General features: G+C 41.7%; 1 protein-coding gene across 2 annotated transcripts; it reads right to left on the reverse strand.

Annotated features, from left to right (window-relative positions):
* Nucleotides 1-4,165: 4,165 nt before the first annotated feature.
* Nucleotides 4,166-13,008, reverse strand: EIF1B (eukaryotic translation initiation factor 1B). Of its 2 annotated transcripts, XR_014616003.1 has the most exons (5): nucleotides 12,733-13,008; nucleotides 10,489-10,652; nucleotides 9,686-9,787; nucleotides 8,916-9,105; nucleotides 4,166-7,560 (listed from the first exon to the last, which is right to left on the reverse strand). XR_014616003.1 is itself a non-coding variant. In XM_084201943.1 (4 exons), the coding sequence occupies exons 1-4, from the start codon at nucleotides 12,761-12,763 to the stop codon at nucleotides 9,061-9,063; spliced, it is 342 nt and encodes a 113-aa protein (XP_084058069.1). In that variant the 5' UTR covers nucleotides 12,764-13,008; the 3' UTR covers nucleotides 4,166-9,060. The 2 variants fall into 2 exon arrangements, 1 of the variants encoding a protein (XP_084058069.1); XM_084201943.1 differs by having other exon boundaries at nucleotides 4,166-9,105.
* Nucleotides 13,009-13,619: the final 611 nt, after the last annotated feature.

The raw sequence follows: 13,619 nt of genomic DNA on the forward strand, positions 1-13,619 counted from the left end.
CTGTACATGGCTGAGTCTGGCATGCAGTCACTCTCATCGCCCCCATGCACACGAGCACTGAGCTCTTCTCCACCTCATTCCACCACACCCAAGACCAGCTCTTCTCTCAGCCTGCACTAAGTGAACTAAGTGGAGAAGGAGTGACTGTACAAGCCCCAAAAGCAGATACTGATGGGTCACCCCCCAGCACTGGCTTGCTGCCTGAGGAGGGACAGCACTATTTGGTGGAAACTATGGAGATGCACTAAGGCAGGTCTGCCTCTTTCTGGGACACGTTTCCATGAGCTGACTTTCATCTGTTATGAAGCCATAGCTGTTGTTTCCTGCCTCTCCCTGTAGATTCCTTTCTTCTCTCTGAAATGCTGCATGGGACCTTTCCTCACACCTCTTGAACAGGGCTGTGTGGTACTCCTGCAGTGAGCTAGGAGTCATCCATGATGTGCAGCTGCTGTGGAAGGGATAGATCTAAGAACAGGTTTGCAGATCCTCTACCTCTTAAGCAGAGGTAATTTGGGGAACAGTTGCACATGGGTCATGCCTGCAACCACCTGGGAATTCTACCAAATCTTTACTTCCACATTCCCCTATCTTAGCTCTACAGTCATTTCTGCTGGCTTCAGGGTCACTAATTTCAGCATTTGCTGTCTTCAAGTGACATCTAGGGATAGAGACTGGAAATTGCAAGCTGGACGCTTACATAGGCATTGTTTAAAACATATTTCAAACTGATAAAATTTGCTTCTTTGATAAGCCAAAGGCTTAAGGACAATTGTAATTAAGATCAGGTGAAAAGAATCTTGCATGTTTTGCAGGATTGAATTGATGCCCCAAGGCCCATTCCTCGACTCATGTGCATTACCATTAATTTCATAAAGTGCCTATAGAGATGCAGCACTAATTAATATAACATTTTGCTCTGAATTTGCAAAGAATACAAGCAAGATAAATGTACATCAGTACTAATGACAAAACACATGAAAAGGCAAATGTCATCAGGAGGACAAAAACACTTTGAGGTCAAAAGTTCAAACAAGTAGCTGGATACATTATTTACTCATTTCTACCACTACTAAATTAGTCATTACATTTATGTATCAGCCCCCTGATCACAGAGGGTCACCGTGCTTGGTGATTCAGTCCTACACAGGACTAAGATATGGACCCTGCTCTGGAGATCTTACCTGCAGGACAAGGCAGAACCAAAGAATGGAAGCAGTAGAGTAGAGGGAACAGTGACTTAATCTACACTGCTTTGCAGCCTGGCTTCATATTAGACTTCAGTTCACAGTGTTCAACAGCTTATCGCTGCAGGATCAAAGCAGAAGGAGCAGCAAGTCTTCCCACTGTGCCTTCATTTCTTTAAGGAGCACAGGCAGGCTTCCTCCAGAACATAACTAGGGACTGCCAAGCAGGATTAGACAGAAACCCACCATGTGCCTGCATAATGGATCACTGAAAGATGTGGAAATGTATAAGCCAACTCTTTCAAAACAGACTTTGTGTGACTGTACAATCTACATCTGCTCTGGGTTTCCGCAGTAAATCTAGACTTCCTAAGTATTCCCAGCCCAACAAGAGAAAGAATTCTGTGCTAATTCATGACTGGACCTTAGCAGAACCTAACAAAATACATCTCTTCGATTGCAGAAAGAAATGTAGAGCATATCATGTGAAGAAGGCATCAAGAGAAGTGTTAATACATGTATCAGAGGCCTGCATGTCCAAAACTAAATTTAGATATTTAAATATGCTCACATGGACAAAAAACATGTGGAGATAATGGGGAGAGGCAAGCTGCTGATTTTCCAGGAAATTTTGGTCTCAGCAAATGAAGCTGTGCCACCTATGGTCCAAATTAAATGAACTGAAAAAACTCAGCTCAAAAGTAGAGGTCAAGTAAAATTCTGAAAAATAAAAGTCAGTGGATGCTTTGCCAGTACCAGCACTGCAAGACATGCTATTAAATCCAGGGATATTTCTCTTGATTAGTGTATGTGAAGTATCTGGGAAAAAAATCCTTCACTTTGCTCCCAGCAGCCACTTTGTCAGCTCCCTAAACCACTAGAGAAAGCACCAACCCTTTTGTTTCTGGTTTTGCCATGGCTGTTGTTTCTATCCAACAGCAGTGCTCTCAGCAGCCAGAGCTAGTGGCCTGTCCTGGGGCAGTGACAGGCAACTGCCAATTTCCTGGTGCCCATCAGAGCAGCATCAGCTGCAGCAAGCTCTCCAAAACATTCAACATGGGGACCTGGGAGAAAGCAGTGCTTCAGGGCTGATTTAGGGAACAGAAGTAAATGCAGCAGGAACTGTTCTGGGCAGGAAATGCCTCTAAGGTAAATGTAAGACAGGGATCAATTTTAAAAGCCTCATTGCAGAAACAACTAACTCATGCACTTAGAAGATGCCTACATTGTCTCTTTATGCTCAGTTGTTTAAGCTAAGCTTTCCTTTAAAGCACTCCTAAGGCCTTCCTCCTGAAAACATATCACAATGTAAATATTAGTAGCCCAAAATCAAATTGAGATAGTTAAGAAGATACTAGAAACTACTAGGAAACTAAAGATCACCTCCTGTGATTTAGGTGAATGTTGGCCTTGATGATTTGTGGCTTTATTCCTGTAATCTCCACAGCCAACAAATGGCAATTTTCCCTCCTCAGAGGGTACTGTCCTGAGGTCAAGAATGATGCTTTCATCAGGCAGACAAAAATAATTAAATGACTGGAGGGACACAGTAATGCCCATTTCTGTGTGGCCAGGCCACATCCCATGACCAGTGCTCTGGTACTTCAAATTTACCACCAGAAACCCAGCTGTGTATCAGCCTGAACCACTAGGAGAAGTAGCCAAGGCTTGGAAATAGCACAGGTCCTTTTGCACAGGCTAAACACAACGCAGCAGGCAGATGCTGCCATGTTCAGGCTTGGCTTGAGGTGGCAGAAGCCTGAAGGGCTCTGGGTTGCTCTGCTTGGAAGTAGGATGCAAACACCTCCCTCCCTCAACCTCTCCAGAATAAATTTTTATCTTCCATAGTTACCAATGGATGATCTAGTTTTATGGTGATTTAAATCAGTACTGGAACGGACGTCTACTACCAGGACAAACAAAACAATTTGACAACCCCAAGAGATCTCTCTCCCCTCAGTGTCCCTATAAACAGCTTATCACTAATGGCAGCAATGGGTGAATATTCCAGGTACAGCTACTTTCAAACAGAACAAAGTTCACAATATTTTTAATGAAGAGCACTGCTGGACAAAGAGAAAGTTTTTCCATGTCACTGCAACAATCTTACTGAAAGGAAAGGCACTTAAGCACAGAAAATACTCTCTGCTCAATACTGCATGTAAGGAAGTCATACGGAATACTCACTCACATAATTTAACTAATTATGGATTAATTTATGGGTTACTATTTACTAAAGGAACCTGGACAATGTTTTTGTTCTGTACCTTGAAATTAATATCCAGATGTGCACTCTGAGTTGCAGGTGTAGGTCACAGACACAGTGTCAGACAGTGATATGTATCAGTCTGCAGGGCCATCTTTCCCCGCTGTTACCGAGTACAGGTGTGCTCACACCAATGTCCATTCAGTCTGTTCACTGGGTGTAGCCAGGAGCCATCACAGAAATTTCTCTGGTAGAGAGTAGCTAAAGGCTGCTTCCTCTATGACAGAGGCTGCCCTTCAATAGATCTTTCCAGCAGGATCCTTGGGAATAGACCATTTTAACCCTTCTTACCCCAGAACTACTGTCCAATTACACATCTATGCATTTATGTAATTTGCTGGGTCTACTTAAAAGGGCAACCTTTCATATGTGGGAGAACCATTTAAAGAGCCCCAGTACCTCCCCTTCCTGGGGTCAGCTGTCCTGTGATACCCAAGGCTTGTCTGAGTGTACAGCAGGAACAGAGCTGTGCCCCTCTCTGATGGTGGGAGGGACCACAAGCACTGCTGACACCTAAATCCTCTCAGTGAGGAGCAGGACCATTCCACTTGGAACCACATCTGCTGAATTCAGCTACTTGGAGAGCTGAGCCTGGGTCGTGTGTTGTGTGGGTTTTCTGATTTGGAGGGGGTTTTGATTTTTTTTCTTTTTTTGCATAATCACAGCAAAGATGGGCTGCAAATAAAAATAAAGAGAATAATAAAAATAACCCCATTTATTGTATACACAAGTCCTTTTAATCAGGCCCCAAATTAATTTCAGAAATGTGCTGTCAAATTTCACAGATGCAAGATATGCTAAAAGAGCTGAAACCAAACTTGAGCACATTTCTGGCTCTATTCTAAAATACTGTGCATTTTGCTTATTCAAGAAACTAGACGATCCTCTTCTACCCAAAGTTTTAGACCTCAAGCCAATCATCTTGTTTTAGAGCCACAATTTTCCAGGACAAGTCACAGTATTTTTAAGTTGGTTATTACAGATTATGTTAGAAATTTAAGGGAGGAAATATAACATTTCTGTATTAAATCAAAGCTGATTTTACAAGAGGATCAAACACATCTCTATTAAATTATGTTTCTTTTATCTTCCACCAAAAAAAATATAATCCTCCTTAAAAACAGCATAAAATTCCATTTGTTTTAGAAAAGCATACATCAAATAGCACTGGAACACTTTATTTTAAAAGACTTTGTTGTCTCAGCTCTGTAGCAATACTCCAATACAGGTTAAGACTTGTTCATTAAGAGATCAATGACAGGCACATAGTAAACTTAAAAAAAGGCAAGCCATGTATAAATCCTCTTCTGAGATAATTTTTGTATTTTTAATCTAAATGGGAAACAGTAGGCATGAAACATCTATACAGCAAACATAAAACAACTATGCCATTTTTCCCTTAATGATTTCAAGATCTTTTGATCTGGCAACTGGAAAACAACCTTCATGCTGCCATGCTCAGGGGACAGATTCCTGACTGAGTATGGATGCAGAAAGTTATACTACTTAAATACACATAACCCTCTAAGCCCACTTCCATCTCCCCAGTGGCAGCAGCACATTAGTAAGAGGAATGCTCTTACACTGAGCAACATTGAACAGATACAAGGTACAGTAACTCTCACTGTGTCTCAGAGTCAGCTGTAAAAAACACCTTCCCCTGCTTTCACAGGCTAAATATCGATCTTGTATACATTTTCACATAGTGTGAGGAACTATTGACACTTAAAGATGTAACACATGGATCCTGTACACTAGAGCCTTGCAGAATGATTAAGGAATTAACTGCTGACTGGAACTCAAGGTGCATCTGTCCTATACTGCAAAATTAGAGTGGTAGAGCCTGTAAGAGTGCAGCACATCAGATAAAATTTAAAAAACCTACAAACAGGGTATGGCATTACAGCAGGGATATCTGATTACTGCCTGGCTGTAAATAACACATGCATCTTCAGGGCAACTACATATCATCTATAAGCAGGATGGCAGTATAGGAAAAAATTAGGACTTCTGCCTAATTTTTATTTCAAATATTTGAAACTTAAGCTTCAATGACTTTGCATTTTAGAGTTTTATAATGGCTTTAGATGTATTTAGAGCTTTAAATATCAAACTTTCAAGGATGTTTAACTAGAATTTTTAATGATACAGAGAGAAACAACAATGTTACAGAGGTCTTGCAGTCCAGGAATCTATGCTAATGAAAACAAACTTCAGATATAAACGTATTTCCTAAGACAGTTTTTTTACTGGTTTCCTCCTCCTTCTCCAAAGAAGCTCTCCAAAACAAAATGTTATTCATTTAGGCTGTGCAAAAATGGAGTTCAGGAATAAAGGTTCAAGCAAAGCCACTGAAGCACACAGCCCAGGCCTTCCTCATTTTAGAGGTTACTCCTCTCAAGAATATCACCCATAGTTGTGCTCCTCATGCTCATCTCTGAGACACAGTCAGATTTAGTAGACCATAGGTGACAGTCAAGGGCGTGATAGCTCACACAGGGAGAGGAAGTAGGCATCTTACAGACTTAAATTACTAAATCTCATATTCAACAAACAAGAACTGCCAGCGACATTTGGGAAGCGAGGGTTGCATTGCTCATAGCTGCATTAAGTAGATGTAGACTCAGAACAGACAAACTAGTGAATTTAATTATGCAACACCTTACTTCAAGGTATCAGCTCAGAGTCAGCTAGAACAGCCTAATAAAACTATGCACAAGGCTGTGAATTCAAAACAAGTTACTACATCCAGTAACACCTTGAGATTAAGCCTAAGTATCACTAAGAACGCAATCTTGATCGGTAGGTCTGAAGGACGCACACTTCACAATATTCCAAGAAAAAAACTTCAATTTTGCAGACTGAGCTTGGCCAGCTTCAGGTCCCTACTAGTGGACTTCAAAGGAGTTTTCTATCATAAGCTCATTTTTACTGCCTTGGCAATTATGGGCCACATCCTTCAACATTTTTAACCTATTTTTGAATAGATGGAAAGACTGAAATGCACCTTCATTCTGAAAACAGACTCCTGTGGCAGCACTTTAACAAGTTCTTTTCCAAAGCCTTCATTTTCAGCATTTCTAAAACATAAATATGTATTCTGAATAAGTTTAGCTTTGACAAAGACGTTTCAGAATAAGATAACAAAACATTATATTGTCAAAGCTTTTCAACAAGAACATACAAAGAGGTTTGGGCTTGTACCAAGGCTAACTACAATCTTAGAAACACTGTTTCAGTTTAAAACACTCATGAACAAAAATTTCTGGTTTCCTTCTAGAAAGATCAAATGGTTTGTTGCCTCAATAAATCTTATCTCTTTAAAACTTCAAATGTGTTGGGTCTTATTCCATCTCCTTATAATTTTGCCCTTCAAAGGTCAAAAAGCCACCTATCAACTGCAAGGTTTCTTCTATTAGAAATAATTTTTAAATGAGAAGGGAGAAAATTAAAGATTTTTCTTATTTATTCCAAGCAGAATGACTATGGAGAAATGACTCAAGCTTAGGTAGTAAAAGTTAATGGAATGCCATCTGAAATGAAGACTGACTCAGTAACACGAGACCTGCGAGTCATTTGTTAATCTTCAATTCAAAGCCCACCAGAAGTACTTGTATAATACCAGTGAAATAGAAGATACTGCTTGTTTTTCCTCTTGAGCAGGAGAACAAGCTTTAAATGAGAACATCAGTTTTTCTGGCATGTGATAAAACGAAAATCACTAATTGCTATGTACCCCCAAAAGACTGATTACTTCAGCAGTTAAGAATCAATACTAGGTAAACTTGCACTAGAATGACTTTATTCTGCTCATCTACAAGACTTGCATAAGATTTATTTTTGGATTTCCATTTGGTATGTGGGTATTTTATGCTTTGCATGAGGCATTTCCTCCTCCTGAATGTATTGCACCTTAACAGTATAGCATCTTCTGGAGCATCCTTTCTCTGGAACAGTTAAGATCTGTAACATCAGGCAGTATTTGTGGAGACTGAGAGACTAGATTTTTTACAAGTGCAATTGTCTAGACCGGACGGAGAAAGAAATCATCACATAATGCTCCCCTAATTGTTGCTAGTGCCTTAAGGGTTCATTTCTGAACTCAAAAATCTAAAAAAAGAGAAAAAAAGGTCAAATGAGTTAAAATTGAAACATTTCTGTTTAGAAAGGCAAATATGAATAGGAAATAAAGTACAGGTACATGTGATATTAAATAATACAGTTTTCCCTAATTCCTTACTACTTAGGTAGTAACCAATTATTTTATCAATTTAATTTTTTTCTGGCTAAGTTATTAGTAAGTCCTAGCAGTAGAGATATGTCTCTTTCTTTCCAAAAAATACATGATATCACATTAAGTTTTTGAAGCATTTCCCGCTATTGTTATGGTTTTGCAGCTCAGCGTGTTCTGAATTGTTTCAGAAAAGATCTCTACGTCTACCTCAAAAGGAAGATAATATCTGCTTATTTCACCAAACGAATTAATTTCATTCTTCACAAGACATATCCTTACAAGCAGAACAGAAAATGCCTACAGCTAACTAAAACTAGCTTACAAGCATGGTGAAACAAACCTATTGTAACCTTCAGTAAAGCTGAAAGAATTGCCTTCTAGAAAAGTAAACCAAATCAGCTTTCATTAGTAATACCCAAACACAAATACAAAACTCCCCGTGTCAACCATCAATCCTAGGAAAACTTTTCAAAGCAGGGAAAAGTTAGTGCAGACCCTGTTCCTTTCCCTGCTCCTGCAGCTAACACTACCAGCTCAGTCAAGCACTCTGCTTGCCAACTTTCAATGCACAGTCATGGCAGAAGCCAACACAATGTCTTTTCCCCCTACTCAGTGACAGAGGAGGTACAATATCCCATCCATTTCCTTCAAATGTTTTGGGACTTTTGCCCAAACGTTTTGCCTAGAGGAGCTCAGCTTGCCTTACCCCTACTTTGCTTCACACTAATACCTCATAGTCACTGCAATAAATTTTAGAGAGGATCCAGTTACTTACACAGCAAACAACTGACGTCTTATTATGCTGCTACTAAGGTACACATACACTACAGGCTTTAAAGCTCTAGTCTTACAGCTACAGGGTAAGATCACATCAAGCTAATCTACTGATTAATCAGCTAGTACTTAATCATGTAGATTTTCCAATTTCTCCAAACAGCAGTGAGCTACACTTGCCACAAAGCAGTTCAGCCATTCTTCAGCAAGGCTGCATTGCTAGTTCAAAACTTAGGCTAAAGCATTTCAAATATCCCAGAAATTATATGAATAAATTTTTATTTTTAAGCAACAACACACACTATTTGAATAAAACTCACACATTTAACTCAGGTGGAGAGTACTAAACTGAACAATCATCACTAATACATTTCCATTGGAAATGTGTTAAAGTTCACAAGGGTCTTCATTACCATCTTACTGAAGTTTTCTTATGTGTTTCTAGTCTACACACCACCTGTTTCATGAAGTCATGCAAATCAAATTGTAAATGTTCAGGTAATGGGGAAGTCCATTCACTGCAAAGATTCATTTTTCACAGAAGAGCCAGGGTAGGTAAGACCAATACTGCAGGGTTCTTCATAAGAGTACAGGTAGGTATATTAGAAACCATGAACTTTCAGTTGTTCTTCCTTGACAATGCCAATCTAAAGGAGAGAAACAATGTATTTTAGTAAAGATTACATATTGAGGCAATTACAGTGGTATCAAGTTATCACAATATTACACTTTGACTAAAGAAACTGCTATACAGTGTATACACTCAATGAAATATTTTTCTAGTTTACAGAATGTTTCTGGGCCAAGCAGAACAATTGACTATACAAAAAGAAAACCATATCAGACATCTAATTTGTTCTGTAGTTCTAGGACTTATCCTTTGACAGTGTAACAACTCTGCATTATCATTTGTATCACAGTAGGCCTCTTTCCTCTACGGTGTTTTCAGTCTCACGATTATGGTCTGCATCGAACACTTGATTTTACAAGCACAGAGCTCAAGTTGCACTGCCAGAGAACAAGTGGTGTGTTGTAACAGTGCAAAGGCATTCTACAGTGCTTTGATTCGTACCAGAGCTTACTCTCATACTGCAAGTGTCATTTTACTTTCTGGCTGAAAACACAAAAGAACTACAGTGGCCATCTTTGGCTGGGTAATTAGCGTCAGTACCACCTGTCACCCTACTGCTTCCAGAGAGGTTTAGATATTTATCTGCAGTCTCTCACCTCCAAGAGGAATTGGCAAATGTTCTTCCTCTGGTCACCTTGCAGCTGGATAACTTCACCGTATTCAGGATGCTCAATCACAGTACCATTACAAGCAAATTTCTAAGAGAAAAACATCCATATTATAAGACATCTGATGTACATTGTGATTTTGCTTAGTCAGTCTTTTTCAGAAGAACCTTGTCTCAGAAGCTGCTTACTATTTTGGTGCCAAGCCAGGCAAAGGTTAAATCAATTTTACTGGCTCTGAGAGCAAACAGAATTTATCTGCTGACACATACATACACAAACGACACTGCTGATGGTAAATTCAGGCAATGACAGGATTAGCTACTGTGCAGAAGGAAATGACCAACAGTCATTGCAAGAGTGAAAAACAAAGTCATAAGATACAGCCTTTCAACTCCACACTATTTTAAAATAAGTATTTTTATCCTGGCAAAACTAAAGGCCTCTATTTTGAGCAACGACCCAGCTGTGACAGAGGCAGGAATAAAAATCAGCTCTACTATAAACTGATTTTATTCTTCATATCAACAAAGCCATAGATCTGTGAAATTTAAAAGAAACATTCAAAATATTATTTTTTTTTTACTTCTTTTTAAGATAGAAATGTTTAACCTTTCAGCAAAATCAGTGTCACTGGACACTGATAGCTGTTTTGAGAAAGGGAAAGGACTTGAATATGAAAGTGGCATGCCCTGGAAAGAATGAAGTGAAATAAATATTTTGTTACTTAGTATTAAAAGCTATCTTTTTCCTTTGTATATATAATCATTATCAAATCAAATCAGCAACTTTACCTTTTTGAAAGCTTTCACAAGTTTCTTCTTGTCATAATCATCTGCAATGCCCTGAACAGTTGTTAGTGTCTTTCTTCCGTTTCGTTGCTGGATCCTTATATGAATGTAATCCTCAGTCCCCGCCGGGAGTAAGTCGTCGCCCTTTGTTGCATCAGCAAAGGGGTCTGCAGGAGGGAAAAGACTCACGTAATTCCCACAAAGGAAAACACCCAAGTTCAAAACTAAGGAGGAAGATTCTCACTTCACAAAAAATTATTATTGTACTCAGGGTATCATTGTGATGCTTAATCCCTGTTTAAAAACACTCTGTTAAAACCAAAGCACTTTTCCTTCGGCTGTTTTAAGTATCATCACACTACGCACTCAAGACAGCCCTCTCAACTACCACGCACAGTTTCTTCCATGCCTCCCCAGGTATGAATGACTTTCTGCTACAATATCAGTTTGCTTCACTGTTTCTTGCAAACTGTAAATCCTGAACCTGAAAAAATGGTTCTGAGAGAACAGCAAATGCACATAAGTTTTAGACAGCCACATACATTTAAAGTAAAATGAAGCAACTGTATCTCTTACCAGATCAACTGATAAGAACAGAGAAAATAGAAGACCTCTAGAACAGACACTTCCTTACAGGTCCAGAACAGAAGACTGTGGTAACTACCACACTCCCAGCATGTTAAGCCATGGATATATAACTCTTGGCTACTAATAGAAATAAAAGAGAGATACACTCTAAGAGATGTCAGAGGCTGCCTGTAAACCAGAACTTCTCCGGTCAGCAGCTTTAGTCAAGAAATGTAACAAAATTAATTTAGGCGTAGACTAAAGAAAGGTCAGTTCTCAAATTCTTCCAAGCTTAGCCTTTATTGAACACAAACAAAACAGAAAAGCATTTAGAAAGAAGGGGGCTTCTGGGTTAACACTTCTTATACTCTGTACTTCACAAAAACATAACACTCAAGAAATTTTACAACTCTACAAATGTCCTAATCAGTAGCTCCAAATAAACCTTAAATCATCAAGTACTTTATTACTTTTCAAGAATAATCACAAGCAATTTTTTGTACTAATCAGAACAACATTTAAGAGCCCAAGTAGGTTCAATAGCCACGCAAGCTAAAATTTCCCAAACTCCCATTCAAAACTCAGCTCTAAAAACACTGGTCAAGTTTTGCCATCCCCTAGAAAAAAATGCCCCAAATGGGTAAAACTTCAGCAGAGACACAAAAAGTAGTTCAGCTGCAGATCCCTGTAGAAACAAGAATGACATGAGCATTAAAGGCACTGAAAGCATAGTGAGGATACAAGCACCACAGGAAACAAGTACAGCACTGGGAACCTTGACTAGATCAACTTCTATTCTGGAATTTGTTAAACCATGCTTGTGGCTCAAACACTAATAGAAAATCCTCAAAGAAAAAGTGAAAGAAAAAGGACTTGGACATGAGGATCACTTGGCAGAGTTTAGGACTCTAGGTTGCAGATAAGCCAAGATAGCCTGGCAGAGTTTAGGGCTCTAGGCTGGAAATAAGCCAGCACTGTAGGTGTCAACACTGGATCCCTTCAAACAAATCCTCTGGGCGGCACCTTCCTTAAGCACAGGGTGAGCTCCCAAATCATGACTGAACGTAACCTTCTCACATGGCTTATACGTGCAGAAGATCAGAGTTCAAACTGTGACCAAAAGCCTGAGACTATTGCATAAAGTGGAAACTTGCTCACTTCTGCTGCTTATAGATAAGGCAGGAGGAGAACGCCGGCTCGGCACGGTTAAACTTCCCTGCTGATAGGAGAGAAACGATCTGCCATCTGCGTAGCTCACTCTATAGAAACAATAACCTTTGCAGGGCTTGTATAGCGTTTTGGGACATTGCTGAGGATAAGAGGCGGCAGCAAACCAACTGTAACTGATGAAATTACTTCCTCAGCAGAGTATACGATAATGGGTGTTCAGAGCTAAGAACATGGCAGCACCTCCTTCGGGAGCAGCGAGGGGCTGAGGCTCCCGCCCGAGGTCCCCTCGCCGCACACACAGAGCACGTCCCGAGGCCGGCGACGCGGGAGGACAAGGACGAGCCGCCGGAGCTGCCTCACGGAGCTCCGCGGCGACACCGCTCAATGTCACCGCGGGGGCGGGGGGCCCGCGGCCCTCGGGAGGCGGAGGCAGGACGGCGGGGCCGGGGGCGATGGGTGGGTTTGCCGAGGGGGTGGCTGCGGGGGTGGCGGGGTGCCGGCGGCTCTTACCGAAGGATTGGAGGTTCTGGATCGAGGACATGCGACTCTGCGGCGAGAGGCTGGAGCTGCGGGGAAGCGAGTCCGCTCGGGTCACGTCTCCGGCTCCGCAGTGCCACGCGGGGGCGGGGAGCGGGACGGAGCGAGGGAGGGGTAACAAAAGCGGAGCGACGCGGGGAGCGAACCCGAGCCGGAGGGCGAGAGCGAAAGGAAGGAGTAAGAAGAAGAGGAAGCGCAAAGGGAAATAAAACGTGGAGGGAGGGACGGACCCCCGCCCCTCGCCCGCACCGCCCCACAGCACCGCCAACGGGCGCCGCCCGCCGCGCTCCGCACAAAATGGCGTCCCGCACGTGACGGCCCCTCAGCCGCCCGGGCACGGAATCACGGAGTCGGAGCTTTTGGAAAAGACCTCCGAGGTCACCGAGTCCGAGCCGTGACCGAGCATCAGCATGGCAGCCAGACCATGTCACTGACTGCCACATCCAGACGGTGACTCTGCCACCTCCCTGGACAGCCCGTTCCAATGTATAATCACCCTTTCTGTGAAGAAATTCCTTCTGATGTCCAGCCTGAGCCTCCCCTGCTGCAGGCTGGACATCCTCTTGTCTTGTAGCTGGTTCCGTGGGAGAAGGGACTGAGCCTTGCCCGGCTACACCCTCCTTTCAGGCGGCTGTAAGGAGCTATAAGGTCACCCCTGAGCCTCCTCTGTCCAGGCTAAACACCCCAGCTCCCTCAGCTGCTCCTCACATGACTTGTGTGCAAAACCTTTCACCAGCTTCACTGCCCTTCTCTGGACCTGCTCCAGCCCCACAATGTCCTTCCTTGTAACAATGTTCTCCTCTGCAGTGGATCCCCAATGGCCGTGCTGGCATGTTGCTGGAGCCCTGTGTTCGCCATGC

Source organism: Fringilla coelebs, assembly GCF_963513975.1.
Source record: "Fringilla coelebs genome assembly, chromosome: 1".
Classification (NCBI taxonomy): Eukaryota; Metazoa; Chordata; class Aves; order Passeriformes; family Fringillidae; genus Fringilla; species Fringilla coelebs.

Bases quoted from the DNA above. Each gene is read 5' to 3' on its own strand.
- EIF1B (XM_084201943.1), bottom strand. From the start codon at position 12,763: ATGTCCTCGATCCAGAACCTCCAATCCTTCG. The intron at 9,788-10,488 runs GTAAAGTTGCTG...TTTTTCTCTTAG, and splicing joins TTGTGAAAGCTTTCAAAAAG to AAATTTGCTTGTAATGGTAC. The intron at 9,106-9,685 runs GTGAGAGACTGC...TCTCTCCTTTAG, and splicing joins TTTGCCAATTCCTCTTGGAG to ATTGGCATTGTCAAGGAAGA.